This window comes from Martes martes (assembly GCF_963455335.1).
Source record: "Martes martes genome assembly, chromosome: 18".
Lineage (NCBI taxonomy): Eukaryota > Metazoa > Chordata > Mammalia > Carnivora > Mustelidae > Martes > Martes martes.
In genome coordinates, this window is record NC_137906.1 from 38822486 (window position 1) to 38842116 (window position 19631).

Consider the following 19631-nt stretch of genomic DNA (forward strand, 5'->3'; position numbering starts at 1 on the left):
TATTCTTTTTTTTTTTTTTTGACAGACGGAGATCACAAGTGGGCAGAGAGGCAGGCAGAGAGAGCGGGGGAAGCAGACTCCCTGCTGAGCAGAGAGCCCGGGGATCATGACCTGAGCCGAAGGCAGACGCTTACCCCACTGAGCCCCCAGGCGCCCTGTACTCCCCTTATTCTTTAATAACCGTTTAAATTTTCCACCCTGCTCAGACCAGCCTCTTGACTCTCTTCTCTGACTTTCCTCATTTTCTCATTAATTAACCTAACACTAACATTTTTTTTTAAATTTCATGTGTTCTCTATATCCAACGTGGGCTCAAACTCATGTCCCTAAGATCAAGAGTCTCGTGTCTACTGGCTGAGCCAGCCAGGCACCCCACATTTTTATTTTTACTAAGACCCACAACAGGAAGCAGAGACAGCAAATGCTAAAAGATTTCCCAAACTGCCCTTTGGTTTTGCAGCCACGGGTTATATGGGGTCCCCGTGCAAAAGGGCATCCCTTAACCAGAGCCTCTACCATGACCTGGGAAACCAGCATATTCAGAGGGTGAATGTCCATCATGAAGCCAGTCCTACGTGACTTGCCTACAGAGCACATAAGCTGTTTCGTCTGGGGCGCTCTCCTTGGCATGTATACGGAGAAACAGACAGTCCACCTGCTTGGGGGAAAGAGACCTTACAATGGTTTTTATCCCATCACCTACGCTGGCTGTTCCCTCCCGTGGGTCTGGATCGGTGCAGCCATCTGTGATTGTTTAATAGGGAGCCGTGGGTCCTGAGTCACCCAAACGTGTTCTTCCAGCATTCACAGCCCAAGACAGGCCCCACGTGAGTCACTCTCCCAATCGAGTCAGTAAGGGCTCCTCAGAAGCTAATGATAACGATCTATGAAATGCAACAACTGCTTCGCCCTGGCCCCTGGTTTCAGTGGCTTCTTGGTTTTGCCGTTCCCCTACACTGACTACCTCCTTGGCAAGCAGAGGTCTCAGAGGTCCTTTCTGCTGTCACTGGATCACTCTTTCCCTTGGGGAGTGGCTTTTAGGCGAGCGGCCGAAGCAGCGAGGTCTGACCCAGCATTCTCTTTTAACTGCATTTAAACTATTACAGATAAGCAAGGGATTGAGTATTTTGTCTTTTTTGTCCTAGTTTGCATTTCCGTACGGCTCCAACGAACCAGCTCTCAGGAAGTTGGCTGCATCCTTCCGTTCCAGGGTAGCCGGTTCCCGGGAGAGACTGAGTGCCGGACAGCTCCTGCTCCACACCGTGGGTGACCACGTGGCCACTAGGAACTAGAGGCTCCTTGTCGCCCACCGCTTTGCCCTTTGTCTTCCCAAACCATATTTCTGTGGGTCAGGGCCATTCTGGCAGATCCCACTTCTGTGACACCAACTGTAATGAAAACCTCATGTCCCTGGCACCCTGATTTGCAAGGGTTTGGGGAGCTTTGTGCTAGCACCTGGGGGCAGAGAGAGATACAGAGATACACACACTCACATTTTTTTCCCTATTATTTCACACCGTGTTTGCCACCAGATCGGCAGAAATTTAAACGTCTGGTGATGTCAAGTTGCAGACAGGCGTGAGCCGGGTGAAACTTGCGCTGCTGTCACGAGTGTGTTTCGTGGCTGCCCCTCTATGGGGTCAAATTTTCACCCAAAATGGGATTCAGATGTGATGACTGATGAGGCCGCTCATACCAAGACACTGTGACAAGAGTGATGACGCACATAACGAGGCTTTCCATGGGCAGCAGGGCCAGTGTCCAAGCAGGTCTGAGATGGTTTCAGGGAGCAAGGAGGGGCTCTCGTTATGGCGATGGGGGGAAGGCTGGGCAGAGGCCCCCACACACTGGCCAGTGCTTCCCTGCTTTAAATTTCCCTCCAGTGCCACAGAGAGAGAACCAGAGCCTTCTAATCGGCCCAGATGTGGAGCACAAGGGGGAAGGGGAGGCGTGGAGCTTTAAGGCTGTCAGCCACCAAACATCAAAAATGGAGTCAGACTCTTTATTACAGAGCGTAAATTAATACCTACACTCTGCAAACCAGTTTGGCCATATTTAAAAGAGCTAAAGGGCATAACCTCTGTGGTGGGTAAGAGATGGTTGCAAATTCTTTGTTACTCCTCCCACTGAGAGGCGGACTCAAATCCTCCCCCGACCCCCCAGCCTGGGTTGGCCCCAGTGGCTTGATCAGCAGAATGCCACAGGAGCCATGGTCCTTGGGGCTGAGGTTCTCCGCCTCCGAGGCGGAGTTTTGAGAATCCTTGGAGCTTCCGCCCAGGCCTTTCAGACCCTTGTGCTGGGGGAAGCAGCTGCCATGTCAGGCATAGCCACCCTGTGAGGACATCCAGGCAGGCCACAGGCAGGGGCCACGTGGCGAAGGAAATGCCGACTGGCCCCAGCTGATCCAGGGAATCAAGAAGACTTCTGAGGACGCCCGCCCCAGCCACTACTCATACGCGACTGCGTGAGAGCCCAGCAGCAAGAATGCTTCGCAGCGCCCAGCCCACCCTCGGCACTGGGGAACAGGCCCAGCCCACCCTCGACACCGGGGAACAGGAAACCAAATCATTGTTTGAAGCCTTCTAAGCCGTGGGATGGACGTTACGCATAGGAGAACGATGGGACACCTCCCCCTACTGATTCCACTTCTAGATGGAAGACGGCATAAGACTCCCACCCACGTGTCCATGGAGGTCTGTGTACAACAACGTGCATTAGAACGTTGTTTATAACATTGAAAAAGTGCCAAAAGGCTAAGTCCTCCACTGATAGAAGAGTAGAGAAATAAATTGGGGCATAAACACTGGATGAAAAACCATATGGTTATGACCAAACTGTATCCAAATGCATCTTTGGGGATAAATCTCAGAAACATTCTGGAAAAACAGCTGCCTGGAGTCCTTTTTTTTTTTTTTTTTAAGTAATCTCTGTATCCAAGTTGGGGCTCCAATTCACAACACCAAGATCCAGAGTCATACACTCCACTGACTGAACCAGCCAGGTACCCCATGGAGTCCTTAAAAAAGAAAAATCAGTGTTCTGAAAGACACAGAAAAAGACTATCTTTATTATTATTATTTTTTAACTAGGCTCTACACCCAACATGGGCCTCGAACCCATGACTCGAACCAAGATCAAGAGTCGCATACTCTATAAGTTGAGCCAGGCAGGGGCCCCAGCAACGGACTATTTATTTTATTTTTTATTTTTTAAAAGGTTTATTTACTGGGCGCCTGGGTGGTTCAGTTGCTAAGTGTCTGCCTTCAGCTCAGGTCACGATCCCAGGGTCCTGGGATCAAGCCCTGTATCGAGCTCCCTGTTGGGCGGGGGGGTGGGGGGTGGGGGGTGGGCAGGGGGGGCTGCTTCTTCCTCTCCCACTCCCCCTGCTTGTAGTCCCTCTCTCGCTGTCTCTCTCTCTTTCTCTCTGTCAAATAAATAAATATAATATTTAAAAAATTTTAAAATAAAATAAAAACAAAAGGTTTATTAATTTGAGAGAGAGTGAGAAAGTGAGAGAAAGAACTTAAACAGGGGAGGGATGCCTGGGTGGCTCAGTTGGTTAAGTGACTGCCTTTGTCTCAGGTCATGATCCTGGAGTCCTGGGATCGAGTCTTGCATTGGGCTCCCAGCTCCGAGGGGAGTCTGCGTCTCCCTCTGACCTTCTCCCCTCTCATCCCCTCTCATCCCCTCTCACGCTCTCTCTCGTGCTCTCTCACGCTCTCTCCCTCTCAAATAAATAAATAAAATCTTAAAAAAAAAAAAAAACTTGAACAGGGGAAGGGGCAGAGGGACAGGGAGAGAAGTGGCCTCCCTCTGAGCACCAAGCCCATGGGGAGGGTTGGGGGTTCCATCTCATGATCCTGAGATCGTGACCTGAGCTGAAATCAAGAGTCAGGTGCTGAACTGACTGAGCCCCCCAGGATCCCTAATGGACTATTTTAGATTAAAGGAGACCTAAGAGAAATGATAGTTAAATGCAGTATGTGGTCCTTGATTTCACATTGTCTAAAATGGCATTACCAGGAGCGTTAGAACACGGGCTGTACATTAGGTAAGGTTATTGTATCTTATTTTATTGTTTGGTTTGTCGCATGTGATAATGGTCCCTGATTACATAGAATATCTGTGCCCTCAGGAGATGCCAGCTGAGGTAGTCAATGGTTTAGCAAAATGTGTGCAGGTATGTGCTGTGTAAGAGAGAGATAAAGCACAAGGGGCAAAATGTTGGCAACTGCGAGCCCACAGAGACGGTGTGGCATTATATTATCCCTGCAACTTTTCTTGAGGTTGGAAAATTTTCAAAACTGTGGATTCCGCCAATATACACAACACGGACGAATTCAGAACCATTACACTAAGTCAAAGAAGCCAGGCACAAAACACCATCCACTAGACAGGATTCCATTTAGAGAGCATTCTGGAAAAGACAAAATGATAGTGACGGAAAGCAGATCAGTGGTCGCAGGGGATGAGCTACGGGAGAGAGACTGACTGCAAAGAGGCTTGGGGCGCGCGGGGGATGAAGAAAGCGCTCTCTACCATGATTGTGGGAGCACTTACACCACCCCATATATTTGTTAAAAACTCGTCAAATGAAACACTAAACTTGGTGAGTTTTATTCTATGAAAACTATTCCCAGGGCGCCTGGGTGGCTCAGTCGTTAAGCATCTGCCTTCGACTCAGGTCATGTGGGATCCGCACTGGGCTCCCTACTCGGCAGGAAGGAAGCCTGCTTCTCCCTCTCCCGCTCTCCCTGCCTGTGTTCCCTCTCTTGCTGTGTCTCTCTCTGTCAAATAAATAAATAAAATATTAAAAAGCAAATAAGTGAAGAAAGAAAGATTTCACGACGAGACCATTCTGGATTTAGGATGGGCTCTACATCAATGAGTCATGTCCTTATAAGAGAAAGTGGAGAGCGATCTGAGACCCAGGGTCACAGATAAGACCCAGGGGGGAGCCCATGTAAAGAGGCAGGCAGAGCTTGGAGCCGGGTTCTTCCTAGCCAAGGAACATCCAGGATCTCTAGCAGCTAGGAGAGAGGCTCGGAATAGATTTCATCCTCGGAGCCTCTAGAAGGAACCAACCCTGTCCCTACTTTGCTTTTGGACTTTTGGCCTCTGGGACCCTGAGACAATAAATCATTGCTTAAACCACCCAGGTTGTGGTAATTTACAACAGCAGCCTTAGGAAACAAATACTTAATTCCATAAAGCTGACTTTTTTATTTTTTGTGGCTTTTTTTAAGGTGGGAAGAAACTTGGAAACATCATGTTAAATAGAAACAGCGAGCTGTCGACCAGCGCGTTCGGCGTGAGCTGTCTCATACGGAGGGTTAAAGCGCTCCCAACAATTCTTCTTATTGTTCATAGACTGTGTCGTAAAAGCCTGCAGGCCCCTCGGTCTGGACCCAAGCCATTCCCACGGGGTTGCCGCTACGGCAGGGGGCGTCTGCTGGCCTCTGGATGCCAGTGTCGACTGCCCCCGGCTCTGTGAGGTGTGTGAAGCCTTCCCCAGGGAGCAGACCTTGGAGCCAAGACCTGGCCTAGCGGGAGCCCAGCAGGCAGTGGGGAAGGTGGGGGAGAGCGTCCTAGGGAGGGCATGGGCCTGTCAGAGGGCTGATTCTCCAAGGGCTGGCTTATCTTCCCCTCCCTTCACTGTCTGCGTCCCAAGCCTCCCCTGGGGACACTCTGCCCCCCTCGGATCCATTTTCCTCCTGGAATCAGCAGGGAGGCTGGGGGAAGGGAGCTGAGGGGCAGGGAAGGGGCTGGGGGGCTGGAAGCCAGAATTCCTGGGTCCAGAGGCAGCGGAGCACTGACTCAATGTCCAAAGAGTGACTGGGGCTGAGTGCCAGGCAAGCCGGGCTGGGGGCCTCCCATTACAGGCACAGACAGATCACTGGGCCTCCCTGAGCTGGTTTCTGGTCCTCAAATGGTATGACCTCAGAGGGTGGCTGTGGGATTCTCTGGAACATGGGTGGTGAGTCACTTCTGTGGCCTTGCCCTGCCCCTGCTGAGGGCCACCAGCAGGACTGGACCCGTACTTAAGCCCCACGACCCTCGAAGCTGGCAAGTGCTATCATCCCCATTGTACGGACAAGGAAAGTGAGGGCTGCAGAGGTTCATCAGCTGAATGACCTGGGGACATGCAGCGAACATACCGCCAAACTGGAATTTGGCCCGCAGCATGGGTGCTGGAGTCTGTGAGACAACCTCCTTTGCTGTATTGCTTTATGGGTTCATTTCTGGTTTATAGGTCTCTGCCCCCTCCCTGCTCCTGGGTGGAGCTTCGAACCTCCTGGGAGGAAGGTCTTGCCCACTTCAATCACCAGGTGAGTCCAGCCCCCTGCCTGGCAGAAGGCGGGGCTCAGGGAATATGTGCTAAGTATGGGTGTGGGTGGGGCCTAGGCATTGAAGGGGTCCGCTGGTGGCACCCGGAGAGACTGAGGCATCTCCAAAGTCCACCAGGCTGTTGTCACAGGTGCTGTGGGAATACATGGTGGCCCCACTAGGCCATGCCACCCTCAGACCTCTTTGCAAAGCAAACTGGCACCCCTACTCCATGTTGGCGGGAAACCTTGTCCTAGCCTTCCCAGGACCCAGCCATCCCAGCCCCTAAACCATCCTTCCAAGGAGTCCTTGAACCCTTTTCCCACAAGTCAGGAGGTCCAGCTCCCATCTTCCTTATTTCTCTAAGACCCAGGCAGCTGGCCCCAGGCCCCGGACACTCAGGAGTCCTGACAGCCAGCCAGAGGCCTGCGAACCAGCTGCTCCCAGCTGACAAAAGCCAGTAGCGCACATCCCTTCCCAAATTCTCAAGGAATAATGTCAGGAGTAGCTCGAAATCAGCCAAGCAGGGATCACTAACCCTCTGAAATTGCCAAGTCTACAAACTGGGTCTTTCTTTTTTCCGCCAGAAAGCCTGCTGTTTGATAGAACTTCCAGCACACCACTGTTCCAGCCCTCCCTTTGTCCCTGCCCACCAGGCCAGGAGGCCCCGGACCTCCCGCCAGCAAGCCCTGGGAGTCTGGAGAGACTCATCACCCCGCATGCCCAGGCGGCCTTGGGCTGGACCCACCCCGAATGCTCCTGGCCTCCACACCAAGTCCTCTGTCCTCGCACTGGAGCATGGGGTCCAGCCTCGGGCCACCTCCAGACGGAGAGCCCCAAGCAAGTGAGGGGTCCCCCTCAGTCTCAGCTTCCTCATCTGTAAAATGAGGACAATAGCAGTGCCTGCTTCATTAGGATGTCATAAAAGTAAACGAGTTGTGCTCATAAAAGAGCTTACTTCGCAGAGTGCTTGGTATGTTATATTTGTCCTCGTTGTCATTCCCAGTAATGTCCTACCCCACAGGGCAGTTGTGAGGGGAAAGGAGCTGCCGTCTGTGCGCAGCGTGGGATCTACACCCAACAGGTGATCAATTAATGGGGCCCATGGTTTCCGATGGCAGCGGCCCGGAGCAGGTGCCCAGAGCTGGGTGGAGGCGACTTTCCTCCAGCCCCGCCCGGCCACTCCGGCCGCCAGGGGGCGCCCCAGTCCTGCCCGCGGCACCGCCCCCTCACCTGCGCCGGCCGGGCACCTGGCGCCGCCTCCGGAAGAGGGGATCCGGGACCGCGGGGACCTTGGAGGGAGCCCGGCGTCGGCGGGTGAGAGCCTGGGGGGCGCCCGAGGACGGGGGCCGTTGGAGCTTCAGGTAGGACAGGGTCGGGGCGAGCGGGCGCCGGGGGTGGGGTGGTCGGGCCTGGCTCCTGGGGCGCGCAAGCTGGAGGCGTGGGCAGGAAGGTAGGTGGTCGCTGAGCCTCGGACGCCTGCGGCCGGGGGTGGGGGGGTCGAGGAGCTGGGGGCCCAGATGCCTGGGTCGAGGTGCTAAACAGCGCCTCGGTGCGAGAAGGTGCGAGAAGGCGGAAGGAGGAGGGACGCCCCCGGGTCTCCAGAGCGGGGTTGGGGCCACAGGGGCCACCTCAGGGAGACTCCAGGACCCCGCTGGGCCGGGACAACCGCGACACCTGGGTCCTGCGGATGGGGCTGGGCTTGGACACCTGGGGTGGAAGGGACAGGTGTGTGTGTGTGTGTGTGTGTGTGTGTGTGTGGTGTGTATGCGCGTGCTTGTGTAAGGGGTGGGGGGACCTCCAGAGGGCTGGAGGTGGGGAGGGTGCCAGCGAAATCTGGTGTGTCTCCTTGGGAGCCCGGGATCGGCCGGGCCCTAAGCAGCCCCGGGAGAGCGCCACCGGGCTTCCATCCCCAGGGGCGGGCCGGGAAGTAAACAGAAACCTGGAGTGGCCCCGCCGTCTGCTGGTACAACTTGTTACCTGGCCCTGCCCTGGGCCTGCCCCAGGGCCCCTGGGAAACTGGGGCCAACACTCCAGAATGGGAGGACTGGGTCTGGGCACCGGAGCTCCAAGGCATGGGGACCAAAACACCTGGATCTTGAGAAAATAAGAAAACAAGGACCAGGATACCTGGGAGGAAGGGGGCTGGGGTCCTGGGCTTCTAGAAGAGAAGGGATCCGCAGACCTAAATTCCCAAGGCCTGTACTCTGGGCGGGGAAGGGGCTGAGCTCCTCTTGAGTCCTGAGTCTCTGAGAACTTGGCTTCTAGAAAGAGCTTCCCTGCTGGTGAGGGACTGGGAGCCAGGTCAGCTAAGGTGTGGGGAGTCGGGGGGCACGGTCAGCAGGGTCCTGGAGCACTGGAGCAGTTACCTGGGGGCAGAGGATGTCTGTCAACAGCAGCTCATTTCCTTGTACTCCCTGCCTCAGTTTACCCCGGGGACATTAACGGAGCTGAATGGCCAAGACGCAGATCATTAACCCTTCACAGCCCAAGGAGGTCCTGGCCGCAGAGTCAGATCTTGACCAGCAGGGGGCAAGTCCCAACCAGCTGCCTGTCCCCACTGACCCTCCTGTGCCCACAGAGGCTGCAGCCACCATGAGCTCCCCACAAGGACCAGGCTTCCTGTCCGGGCTGCTCTCTGGAGGTGCCTCCCCCAGTGGCAACGAGGGCTTCTTCCCCTTCGTGCTGGAAAGGCGGGACTCGTTCCTGGGAGGGGGCCCGGGGCCCGAGGAGCCTGAGGACCTGGCTCTCCAGCTGCAGCAGAAGGAGAAGGACCTGCTGTTGGCCGCGGAGCTTGGCAAGATGCTTCTGGAGCGCAATGAGGAGCTACAGCGGCAGCTGGAGACACTGAGCGCCCAGCACTCTGAGCGCGAGGAAGTGAGCTGGCGGCCCGGGCAGGGGTGGGACAGGGGACAGCCTGAGCTGGCGGAGGGCAGGTGGGAGACAGGTGCACAGGGGGAGGCCCCCAGAACAGCAGTTCAGGACTGGGCCCCGTGTTCCTGGAGGGATTCTCCAGTGGTTGAGGACATGGGCTCTGAGGACAAGCCAGGACCTGGGTTCAGGCCTCTGCCTGGCTGTGGGACCCTGGGCCAGCCACCGGCCTCCTCTGAATCTTGGGTCTGGCCTCTCAGTGGGATGGCACAACCCCAGCCACCAGTTACTGGGCACCCCTTCCCTGCCTGGCCCTGGGCTAAGCCCTTTCTGTGCGTTATCTCGGCCAATTCTCTCCTAGTCCTGTGACATAGAATTCCCCCCTCTGCCCAGGCTGTCCTCAGCCACACAGCCATTCTGAGGGTCACATCGGGCCCCTAAACACCCCAGACAACCCCGACTCCAGCATCCTTAGAACCCCAACCATTGCTTCAGGATAGACCTGGGGAGCTTATGTCCCTCAGTTCCTCCCCCGGCCACCTAGTGGGCATGTCACCATTCAAGTGGCGCATCTTGGCCCTATCACCTGTGGTCCTCATCCCTGCTTCCCATATCAGGACCAGAGTCCAAGCGTCTCATGACCTCTCTTCTCCCACATGTACAAGCCCTAGGGATTTTGCCTCTAAACCAGATTCTGAATCTACCCACTTCCCAGGGTTTCTGCAGCCTCCAAGCCGGCTGAAGCCGACATCGCCTCTGCCGCAGCCCCGCAGCTGCCACCTCACTCATGCCCAGCTTCCACTCCTGCACCCGGAGCCCATTCTCCCTGCTCCATTATGGGGCCGTCAGAGGCATCTTCAAGAATTGCAAATCAGATCATTTCTGTCCTTGCCTAAAATCCCCTCACGGCTCCCCGTCTCACCTACAATGACACTCTTCACCAGGGCCCAAAAGTCCCTGCTCGAGGGCCTTGGCCGGCCGGTGACACCGTTGTCCTCCCCTAGCACCTCTTTTAAGTCTCTCAAGTAACCCCCATGTGTTCCCTCGGGCCCTTTGCACGTGCTGTCCCTTGCTGTGGCCCTCTTCCTTCCTGCGCTTTAGGTGTGACGTCAAACGTCACTTTCTCTTTAAAGGACCCCCAGCCCACCCCACTCTTCCTCCTCAGGGTTTCCTTACAGCCCTTACACTCCCTCTGAGACCACCAAGTTTGACCAAGTTCAAGCCTGTGTCCAGGCGTCTGAGTCTCTAGACTCCACGCTGCCAGAGGCCAGGAGCTCGGTGGTCTCCAGCTGCAGACAGCCAGACCCCACAGCGGGAGGAGCTCAGCAAGTGCTGCTGGGCTGGCTAGGGGGCCGGAACCCGGAGGTATTAAAGAGCTCGTCTAATCACGGAGAGCGGCACAGCAGGGCACCAGCGAGGACAACTGGACCCTGAACCTGGGGATTTAATCCTAGAGCTGTGTTGCCCCCACGATATTTGGTTAAGAGTTGGTGCACGTGGGTTGGAATGGCTGCCTCACGGCTTTACTGTTTGTCCTTGGGCAAGGCATTTGACCTCTCTGACCCCCAGCTCCTCATATAGAAAATAAGTACATTGACAGTTCTGGCTGTGGTTGGCTGGATGAGATGGCACCAGGAAGGGCTAGCACGGGGCCCGGCAGGAGTGCCTGCTAATATCTGGAGCACCATAGGTTTAGCACTGCCTTCTTGCTTTGAGGGTTTATAGAGAGTGGGGGCCAGAGGCCGGCCCCCCGACTTGCCTGCCTCCCCAAGCCGGGCAGCTGGGTGTGACAAGAGCGTCCCCCCGCCTGTTGGACAGGTTTTGGGGAGGGCACGCTGAGGCCTGGGGCCCAGGCGGGGCTGGCCAGGGTTAATTAGAGAGAGCTGGCCCAGAGGAGCTGGGGGAGAAGGGCTGAGCAGAGGCTGAACCTCCACAGCCCCTGGGACACCGGCTGGTGAGGCCATGGGCCGGGGCTTAAATTCTGCCAGACTCAGGCGCCAAAAGCGGCGCCTGCGACCTCGGGTGCAGAAGCCCAGGCAGCAGCCAGAGGTGAGCGGGCATCAGGGAGCCTCACTCTCCTCCAGTCCCAGATCAGCTCCTCTTGCCTGACCTGGAAACCTCTCTCCACTCTCCCTCCCTCCAAGGCTCTGGTTTTCACTCTGCCTGCTTCTCCCTCTTGCTTCCACACCTGTCTCAGGCCCCCCAGGACCCCCTCTGGGTCCACCTGTGTGTTTGCTCCAGCCTCCCCTCCCCCTATCCTTCCCTCTGGCTGACCCTCTGCCTGGGCCCCCACAGCGGCTGCAGCAGGAGAACCATGAGCTCCGCCGGGGCCTGGCGGTGCGGGGCGCTGAATGGGAGGCCAGAGCTGTGGAGCTGGAGGGGGACGTGGAGGCCCTGCGTGCCCAGCTGGGAGAGCAGCGCTGCGAGCAGCAGGACAGTGGGCGTGAGCGGGCACGGGCCCTCTGTGAGCTCAGCGAGCAGAACCTCCGGCTCAGCCAGCAGCTGGCCCAGGTGCGAGAACCGATCCTGTGTCCCAGTGTGGGGGTGGGCGCATGGGACTTGGGGTCAAGGCTCAGGGCCAGCTGGGGGCTCCACTGCCTTCCCCCTCACCCCCAACAGGCCTCCCAGACCGAGCAGGAGCTTCAGAGGGAAGTGGATGGCCTTCGGGGGCAGTGCCAGGCTCAGGTCCTGGCAGGAGCAGAGCTGAGGACGCGGCTGGAGAGTCTACAGGGGGAGGTGAGTGCCAGCTGGGGCTGGGGGTGATCTGGGGCTGGCCCGGCACCCCCCCTCCAGCCCTGAGGTCTCTCCGCAGAACCAGATGCTGCAGGGCCGCCGGCAGGACCTGGAGGCCCAGATCCGGGGCCTGCGTGAGGAGGTGGAGAGGGGGCAGTCCAGGCTGCGGACCACCCATGAGGAGCTGCTGCTACTGCGGCGTGAGAAGCGGGAGCATAGCCTGGAGGTGAGCGGTGGGAGGGGTGGGGGGGTGCATCTGACCAGGGCAGGGGCCACTGCCTCGGGGCTTCCGGGGAGATGAGGCCACAGCTGGGTCATGGGGAGCCCCAGAAGCTGGGCTGAGAGAGCCTGGGCATTAGCCCAAGGGCACGTGGGAGCTTTGGAAGGAGACTGAGCAGGGGTGGTCCGCCTTTAGAAGGCATCAGAGCCCGGCAGTTGGGAGGCCAGAGATGACGGGGACTTGGACCAGGTCTGGGCAGTGGAGATGCACAAAAGGAAATGACAAGAGGCAGCAATGGCCTGATGTTTGCGCTCTCAGGAGCACGCACTCTGTGGTGAAATAACGTGGGCCCGGATCCCAACATCCCTTCTTACTTTCCTTCTCTGTGAGATGGGATGGGAATGATGAAGAGCCGAGGGGAGGGTGAGGCACTCAGCACAGCACCGGGTTAGAAGGATCAATAAACGCTGGAGGACAGCATCGGCATCGAGGAGTTGGCATCGAGGAGTTAGCAGGCCGACCGGTCCGGGGAGGGGGCGGAGCCCCGCTAGGTGACCCGATGGGGCGGGGCTGGGGGGAGGCGGACTGGAAACTTTAAAGCCAGGGCACCTGTCCGCACCCTGCTTTACAGAGGAGGAAACTGGGATCTGCCGAGGGGACCTGCGCGGCCCAAGGCCGCCCAGCGATGGGGGTGGGAGCAGGATCCCTGGGGCGCTCCGACGCGCGGGACTGCGGGCTCTGGGCGGCGCGCGGGCGCCCCCTGTAGGTCGGCGGCGGGATGAAGGCGCAGGGCGTCCCGGGCTGGCTGACCACACTTCTGCCCTTCTGTCTGTCCCTCGGCAGCTGGAACGCGCGCGCTCCGAGGCCGGGGAGGCGTTGAGCGCGCTGCGGAGGCTGCAGAGGCGCGTCTCGGAGCTGGAGGAGGAGTCGCGCCTTCAGGACGCCGACGTGTCGGTAGCCTCACTGCAGTCCGAGCTTGCTCAAAGCCTCGACGGCGACCAGGACCAGAAAGCGGACGGACGCAGAGACGCCCCGGTGAGCTCGTGGCCCACTAGCCCCCACGTGCCATGCAGACTCCGCCCCTCCTCCTTTCCCCAGGAGGTCCGACACCTCACTGACGGATTCCTTTGGCGAACAGAACACTCTGTCCCCTGAGATCCAAGAGGCATTCAGCCACCAGCCTTCGGCCCAAGAGGAAAGCCTGGAGCCTCCCAAGAAGCGAGCATCCCTGAGGCCAGCGGAGATACTCGAGGAGAAGGAGGCCGAAATGGCCCGGCTGCAGGATGAGGTGTGGGAGTGGGAGAGCAGATGGAGAGCCCCTCCCCAGGCCAGTTTCTCTTGCCCATCTACACCTCTGAGCCTTTGCCCACTAATTCCCCCTCTACATGGTCCTGTCTTCATCCCAACAAACTTGTAGTTATGCTTCAAGAGCCAGACTATATGCCACCTCTTCCAGGAGGGCTTCCTGGGCCGCATTCCCCCCCACCCCCCAGCCCCACCTCCTAGTGCTCTCAGCATCCCTTCTGCAGGCTTATACCACCCCGCCGGCCCTGCCCCCACCCCATCCTGCACCAGCCCGGGGGCTCAGATTATTCTCCACATCGGCCGCAGCTGCCCCGAGAGTTTGTGGAGCAGGCGAGGGAGGGCCTGGAGACCTGAAGCCCTGGCTGCTGGGAGACCCGGCGCCCACCTGCTTCTCTTCACCGTCCCCTGCCCACAGATCACGCTGCAGCGGACAGAGATACAGTCCCTGCGGGAGGAGCTGCAAAGGCAGAAGGAGCTGCGAACACAGGAGGACCCCGAGGAGGCCCTGAGCGGCGCCCTCTCGGATCGGGACGAAGCTGTGAACAAGTGAGCCTCTGCCACCATGCACCATAGCCCCCGTGGGACTCCCAGGCACCCTGGGCCTTCGAATCCCACCCCCCCCCACCGCCGCCACGTGATATAGTCATAGTGTGATATCTATCTATATATATATCTATCTATCTATATAGTGTGATATAGTTATAATTATCCCCACACCCACCAGGAGCCCTCCGACCTTGCTTTCGGTGTCAGCAGCACCACTCCCGTCCGGGTCCAGCGGCGTCTCCCTGACGCCCGAGCGCCCTCGGACCCACTCTTTGCCCCTCTTGCCGGCAGAGCGCTGGAACTGTCCCTGGAGCTCAGCCGCGTCTCTCTGGAGAGGGACTCGCTCTCTCGGGAGCTGCTTCGCACTATCCGCCAGAAGGTGGCGTTGACGCAAGAGCTGGAGGCCTGGCAGGTGAGGGGCGGGGCCGGAAGGGGCGGGGGCCGGAAGGGGCGGGGCCAGCGCGCTGACCCGCTCCTCCGGCCGGCGCAGGACGACATGCAGGTGGTGATCGGCCAGCAGCTGCGCTCGCAACGCCAGAAGGAGCTGAGTGCGGCCGGATCAGCCCCGCGTCGCGCCGCACCGCGCTTCTCGCTGCGCCTGGGCCCTGGGTCCGCCGGCGGCTTCCTGAGCAACCTCTTCCGAAGGACCTGAAGGGCGGGCGAAGGGGGCCGCCAGTGGCCTCTGGCTCACGTAACTCTTCTGGCCAATGTAGCACCGGGGCTTTGTCTTCCAGAGGGGGCTGGTGCCCTCGCCGCCCCGGGAAGCTGGGCAAAGGCTCACTGGGAGCAGGGGCCAGCTTTGGGGGCCAGGGACCCCAGGTGGGTGGCGGGGCAGGTGAGGCAGAGCTGTTTTAAATCTATATAGGTCTCTGTTTTCTAAGCACCTTGCGCCTGGCATGCTCCAGGGCAGAGATGGGGGTGGGTATTTATGTATCAAGGTCGAACAGAGTAATATATAAAAATCATTACCCCTACTTGGCCTCCATTCTTGGGAAGAACATAAACGGAAAAATAGCCTGAAAATTTATTTATTAAAAAAGAAAAAAAAAACACTCCAAATCCCTACTACGGAAGAGGTGTTGACAGAGATCAGAAGGACAGGGAGAAGGCGCGGTAGCCCAGATTGGTGAAGACATCCACCCGGCAGCTGTTACCCGCGGCTGTCAGGACCTGGAGGCAAGATGGGGGTGACTGGCCCGGCCATACAGGTGTCCCTGTCCCCCCCCTCCCCTGCCCCGAGGACCGCCGCAGCCCCTTGCAGGACCCACCTTGCACTCGGGTGCTGCTGGCTGCTGGTTGAGACTAAGGCTAAGCAGCCCTGGGGAGGAGCCAGGCACCTGGGCCTTGAGCTCCCCACTCAGCTGCCACTGGTTGACACAGCGGCCCTGGCCAGCAGACAGAATCTGTGGAGGGTAGGGAGGGCAGTCAGGGGTCAGGACTGGAGAGGAGAACCGGGCAAAGGTGGCAGAAGCAAGACGGAGGGCCTCACCAGGTCCTGGTAGAAGGTGACGTGTTTCTGTGGTGCCCGCATGGGGAAAATGGTGGTGGGCGTGGAGGATCGGAGGTGCCAGAGGGTGAGTGCTGGGCCGCCTCCACAGACCTGGGCAGAAAGGTGGGGGTCCCCAGCCACTTTGAGGTCAGGCTCTTAGCTGGCAGGGCCCGGAGTGGTAACCCCATTCTGCACCTCGCCCTGCTCACCATCCAGTCTGAGTCAGTTGCCAGACATCCGATCCAACGCCCATTGTGGGGTCTCGAGCACTCCTAGGGGAGAGAGGGTAAGAGAAGGAAATGAAGACATGGGTGATGCCCAGGGAGGTGGAAGGGAGGACAGGGCATGGAGCGTGCCCTCACCTCATGCTTATACACCTCGATGGTCTGGACTTCCTTGGCTGTGCGGAGGTCTGCGGGGGAAGAACCGTGAGAAGCGCCCTGCTGGCCCCAGTCTTCGCCACCACCTTTCCCTCCAACCAGACACTAACTTACCCCACAGTCGCACGGCTCCATCCTCACCACCCGACAGCACCTCGGGGCTCCGCTCCCGCAGTGCCAGGCAGTGGATATAGTCTGTGTGGCCCCGGAGAGCCCGCTGCAGGAGGAGGGCCAGTGTCAGGAGGAGACCCTGGAAGAATGCCCCTACTCCCATCCAGCCCTGACCACCCCAGCCCCGTGGCCTGCTCACTGTGAAGGCCCCAGTCTCAAGGTCCATCGTATGCAACTGACAGTCTCCCCCTGCCAGGATGAGAGAATTCTCCTACAGAAGAAGGCAGAGTGGATTCACAAGTCAACGTCGAATCAGGACAGGGAGAGGGGAAAGGCTTTTAAGACTGGACCAAGAACAGGGCAGATTAGAGCCCCAGTCACAAAGGGCTCAGACCTTGGGGACGAGAAGCAAAGCATTGATCTCAGGCACTTCGAGACTGGTCCTGGGAGAGAGAAAGCGAGGTCAGCTCTGGTGAGGCAGTACCTTTGCCCCAAGCCCCTTCTGCCCACAGGGCCCTAGCTCACCTGTACGGAGGCTGACGCCGCCACAGCTCCTTACAGCCCTTCACGGAAGAAAACACTAGATGATGTCAGAGGCTCCCTGAGACCAGGCACCCCAACCGTCCCCCAGCTCCACACTCCTCACCTTCTTGAGGATCTCTGCCCAAAGCCAGGCCTTCACCTCCCCATCCCCAGCACTGAGCAGGTGTCGATCAGTGGAGACCATGCTGTAGACAGGCCCATCATGGGCTAGACGGAAATGCAGAACCTGAGTGACCCTGTCCTGCTGCCCTCCCCTACCCGGGGGTTCTCTAAGCCAGACTCAATGGCTGTACCCACCTTGGAATGTGACCACGGGCTTCTTACTTTCTTCTTTGGCCTCAGAGCTCAAAGCAGCAGACAAGCTGAAGGGAGAGGGGAGGGCAGCCTGAGAGTCAGAAGCAGGGGTGGCAGTACCAGGGGTTACAAGTGCTAGAACTACAAGGTGGTGGGAGCAGAGATGAGGATACCTGAAGATGGCTATCTGCCCGTAATTGTTGCCAGCTGCAAGGAACTTCCCACAGGGTGAGACACTCTGGGAGAAAATGGTCATGTGGAGCCGCTGCAGGGCCTGAAACACTTCCATCTGTGGGGGGAAGCTGGATGAAGGCGACCTGGGACATCTAGGACCTGTCAGTCAGACTCCTTCCTGCATGCCCTGCCCTCTGTCCGGCCTCCCACGGCCCAGATCGTTCAGCCATCCCTTGAGGCGGCCCACCAAGTGGGTGTCTGCCCAGAGTCCCAAGGGTTGTCGAGGCGTGATGTCTACCAGGATAAGTCTGGCCTCCTCAAGTGGCAAATGGAGCTCACAGGACACTTTGTCACAGGTGTCTGAGCTCATGTATCTAGAGCTTCGCATACAACTGTCTCATAGAAAGGGCTTAAAAAGTGGCTCCAGGGATGCCTGGGTGGCTCAGTGGGTTGAGCCTGTGCCTTCCGCTCAGGTCATGATCTCAGGGTCTGGGGATCCTCGTCCTGGGATCTCAGCGGGGAGCCTGCTTCCCTCTCTCTCTGCCTGCCTCTCTGCCTACTTGTGGTCTCTGTCAAATAAATAAAATCTTTTAAAAACTTTTTATTTAAAAAAAGTGGCTCCATTAACCCGATGCATAAAATATACTAACTTCTAATCCCTACCCTCCGACTTTCACGTTAGGCCCCTAAGGTCTTGCTGGGTCAGAGGCCGCTCCTGGGTCAGAGTCCGAGTCCCGAACAAAACAGGGCAGTCCTGCTCAGGAAGGACTCCTTGCCCGCCTCTTCCTAGCCGGGCATGGACTACAAACCCCAGAAGGCACCGCGCACCACGCCCGCCTCACCTGACCCAGAGGTACCGCGTGTGGCACAGCTCGCTCCATGTTGGAGAACTACAAATCCCAGGGCGCTCAGCGCGACGCAGTTTCACAAGTCTGAACGTGCCCGCGAGCGGTTCCCTCCGGGGCGCCGGACAACCCCAACACCGCCGGCCGGCCCGGCGCGAAGGCTGCCGCCGAGTATTACCCAGAGCCTCAGATCCCAGGTGACCGCCGCGAGGATCGCCAACACGAAGTAGCGCCCAGCGCGGTCCCTCTACGACAGATCCCCTCCCCCACTTCGCCGAGCCCACCCGCTTTCTAGCCGCGCGGCGCTCGTCTTCCGCGCCTGCGCAGAACCTCGCCACTGCGCACGCCTCGTGCCACGCCCCTCACGCTGGACCACGCCCTCTGAGGCTCCGCCCCGTAGCCTGGATCCCACCCTCTGCCTGTGGGACCCCGAACCCAAATGATCCTGCAGCAGCCCCTGGAACGAGGCCCCCCAGGACGGGCCCAGCGCGACCCACGGGCCGCGTCGGGGACGCCCCGAGCCCAGGACGTGAGGTGTGTGTGAGGGAACTGGGTGGGCCTGCCCAGAGGCCCAGGAGCTTGGGCTGGGGGCTCATGGCTGGTCTGCAAGATGACACGCGGTGGGGCGAGTCGGCAAGGCTTGGGCATAAGCTAAGACTGGGCTGAGTTCTGAGGCAGGCTGCCGGCTGACCCGGGAGATGGGGTGACTTAGGTGTCAGCTGTGACGGGTGGTCTGGGGGCTTCCTGGCTACACTGCAGGCACTGGAGAGCCGATCCTGGGAATGGGGCCAAGAGGGTGGGGTGCACCTGGCTTTCTTTTCTTCCCAGCTCCCCTCCCCGAGGAGCTGTGCCCATGAGCACCAAGCGGCGCCTGGAGGAGGAGCAGTGAGTTTGGGGACAGGGAGGGACTCCCAACAAGACCTCTGTCACCTTAGGTCCCCATCAGACTGCCACGGATGTGAATATCCCAGCCTGCCCGTCTTCCTGTCTCTCCCCAGGGAGCCCTTGCGAAAACAGTTCCTTTCTGAAGAGAACATGGCCACTCACTTCTCTCGACTCAGCCTGCACAATGACCACCCTTACTGCAGCCCCCCCATGGCTTTCCCCCCATCTCTGCCCCCACTCAGGTAGGCACCATCCACGTCTTGGCCTTCTGGAGGATCACACCCGATCTTTGAAGCCACTCTCCAGGCCCTGCCTCATCCTGCTATTTTTAGCTTCTGCCCAACCTCTGTTGTTTCCCATCTTGGCTCCTTGGAAGGTGCTGGCAGCCCAAGAGCTCTTGGGGACCTGGACCTGGAGGGAGGTGGCTCTTCCAGGCCAGCCTCAGCCCCATGCTGTTATTTCCTTTTCCAGGAGCCCTTGCTCTGAGCTGCTTCTGTGGCGCTACCCTGGGAACCTGATCCCTGAGGCCCTCCGGCTGCTGAGGCTAGGGGACACCCCCTCTCCCCACTACTCTGCAACCCAAGCTGGGGAGATAATGGAGCTCTGAGTGCTGGTGGGCAGTATTTCTGCCCACTTTCCTTCTTCCCCACAACAGAGAAGACCAGCATCCCCACTGAGGGACCAGCTGTCCTGAATATTCTCCAGATCAGGCCCCTGGGCTCCAGGACAGACCCTCAACAGAGGAGGACACTGAATCCCACAGAGCCCTGGAGTGGGAGGGGTCGGAGGGACAGGAGCATGGGAAGGGAGGCATTCCCCCTAGAACTGAATAAAGATTGCTGAGCAAATGAAGGCTTCAGTCTGGAACCCTGGGACCTTTTGGGAAAGAAGGTGGGAAGGCTGGGACA

General features: G+C 58.4%; 3 protein-coding genes across 8 annotated transcripts; 2 read left to right on the top strand and 1 right to left on the bottom strand.

The window, feature by feature from the left end:
- Positions 1–8800: 8800 nt before the first annotated feature.
- BICDL2 (BICD family like cargo adaptor 2) lies at positions 8801–15035 on the top strand. Of its 2 annotated transcripts, none has more exons than XM_080830622.1 (9): positions 8801–9204; positions 11494–11709; positions 11818–11934; positions 12011–12157; positions 12995–13186; positions 13290–13439; positions 13872–14002; positions 14294–14414; positions 14493–15035. In XM_080830622.1, exons 1-9 carry the CDS (start codon positions 8923–8925, stop codon positions 14652–14654), a joined length of 1518 nt encoding a protein of 505 aa, XP_080686748.1. In that variant the 5' UTR covers positions 8801–8922; the 3' UTR covers positions 14655–15035. The 2 variants fall into 2 exon arrangements, with proteins under 2 accessions (XP_080686748.1, XP_080686749.1); XM_080830623.1 differs by lacking the exon at positions 8801–9204 and adding an exon at positions 11089–11247.
- Positions 15012–18161, bottom strand: THOC6 (THO complex subunit 6). 3 transcript variants are annotated; one of them, XM_080830624.1, is made up of 13 exons: positions 17836–18161; positions 16993–17108; positions 16823–16887; positions 16629–16732; positions 16508–16545; positions 16377–16425; positions 16182–16253; positions 15986–16088; positions 15854–15903; positions 15701–15763; positions 15492–15602; positions 15271–15405; positions 15012–15172 (listed from the first exon to the last, which is right to left on the bottom strand). In XM_080830624.1, exons 1-13 carry the CDS (start codon positions 17872–17874, stop codon positions 15092–15094), a joined length of 1026 nt encoding a protein of 341 aa, XP_080686750.1. In that variant the 5' UTR covers positions 17875–18161; the 3' UTR covers positions 15012–15091. The 3 variants fall into 3 exon arrangements, with proteins under 3 accessions (XP_080686750.1, XP_080686752.1, XP_080686751.1); XM_080830626.1 differs by lacking the exon at positions 17836–18161 and adding an exon at positions 17657–17791; XM_080830625.1 differs by lacking the exon at positions 17836–18161 and adding an exon at positions 17644–17779.
- Positions 17904–19573, top strand: HCFC1R1 (host cell factor C1 regulator 1). 3 transcript variants are annotated; one of them, XM_080830628.1, is made up of 4 exons: positions 18133–18372; positions 18667–18723; positions 18837–18965; positions 19195–19573. In XM_080830628.1, the coding sequence occupies exons 1-4, from the start codon at positions 18278–18280 to the stop codon at positions 19328–19330; spliced, it is 417 nt and encodes a 138-aa protein (XP_080686754.1). In that variant the 5' UTR covers positions 18133–18277; the 3' UTR covers positions 19331–19573. The 3 variants fall into 3 exon arrangements, with proteins under 3 accessions (XP_080686753.1, XP_080686755.1, XP_080686754.1); XM_080830627.1 differs by lacking the exon at positions 18667–18723 and having other exon boundaries at positions 17904–18372; positions 18774–18965; XM_080830629.1 differs by lacking the exon at positions 18667–18723 and having other exon boundaries at positions 17907–18372.
- The last annotated feature ends 58 nt before the right edge of the window (positions 19574–19631 follow it).

Coding starts and splice junctions, on each gene's coding strand:
- BICDL2 (XM_080830622.1), top strand. CDS start 8,923: ATGAGCTCCCCACAAGGACCAGGCTTCCTGTCCGGGCTGCTCTCTGGA. Junction 11,710..11,817: donor TCAGCCAGCAGCTGGCCCAG/GTGCGAGAACCG, acceptor CACCCCCAACAG/GCCTCCCAGACCGAGCAGGA. Junction 14,003..14,293: donor CGGGACGAAGCTGTGAACAA/GTGAGCCTCTGC, acceptor TCTTGCCGGCAG/AGCGCTGGAACTGTCCCTGG.
- THOC6 (XM_080830624.1), bottom strand. CDS start 17,874: ATGGAGCGAGCTGTGCCACACGCGGTACCTCTGGGTCAG. Junction 17,109..17,835: donor ACGCGGTACCTCTGGGTCAG/GTGAGGCGGGCG, acceptor TTCCCCCCACAG/ATGGAAGTGTTTCAGGCCCT. Junction 16,546..16,628: donor GGGCAGAGATCCTCAAGAAG/GTGAGGAGTGTG, acceptor TCTTCCGTGAAG/GGCTGTAAGGAGCTGTGGCG.
- HCFC1R1 (XM_080830627.1), top strand. CDS start 18,278: ATGATCCTGCAGCAGCCCCTGGAACGAGGCCCCCCAGGACGGGCCCAG. Junction 18,373..18,773: donor CCCCGAGCCCAGGACGTGAG/GTGTGTGTGAGG, acceptor CTGTCACCTTAG/GTCCCCATCAGACTGCCACG. Junction 18,966..19,194: donor CCATCTCTGCCCCCACTCAG/GTAGGCACCATC, acceptor TTCCTTTTCCAG/GAGCCCTTGCTCTGAGCTGC.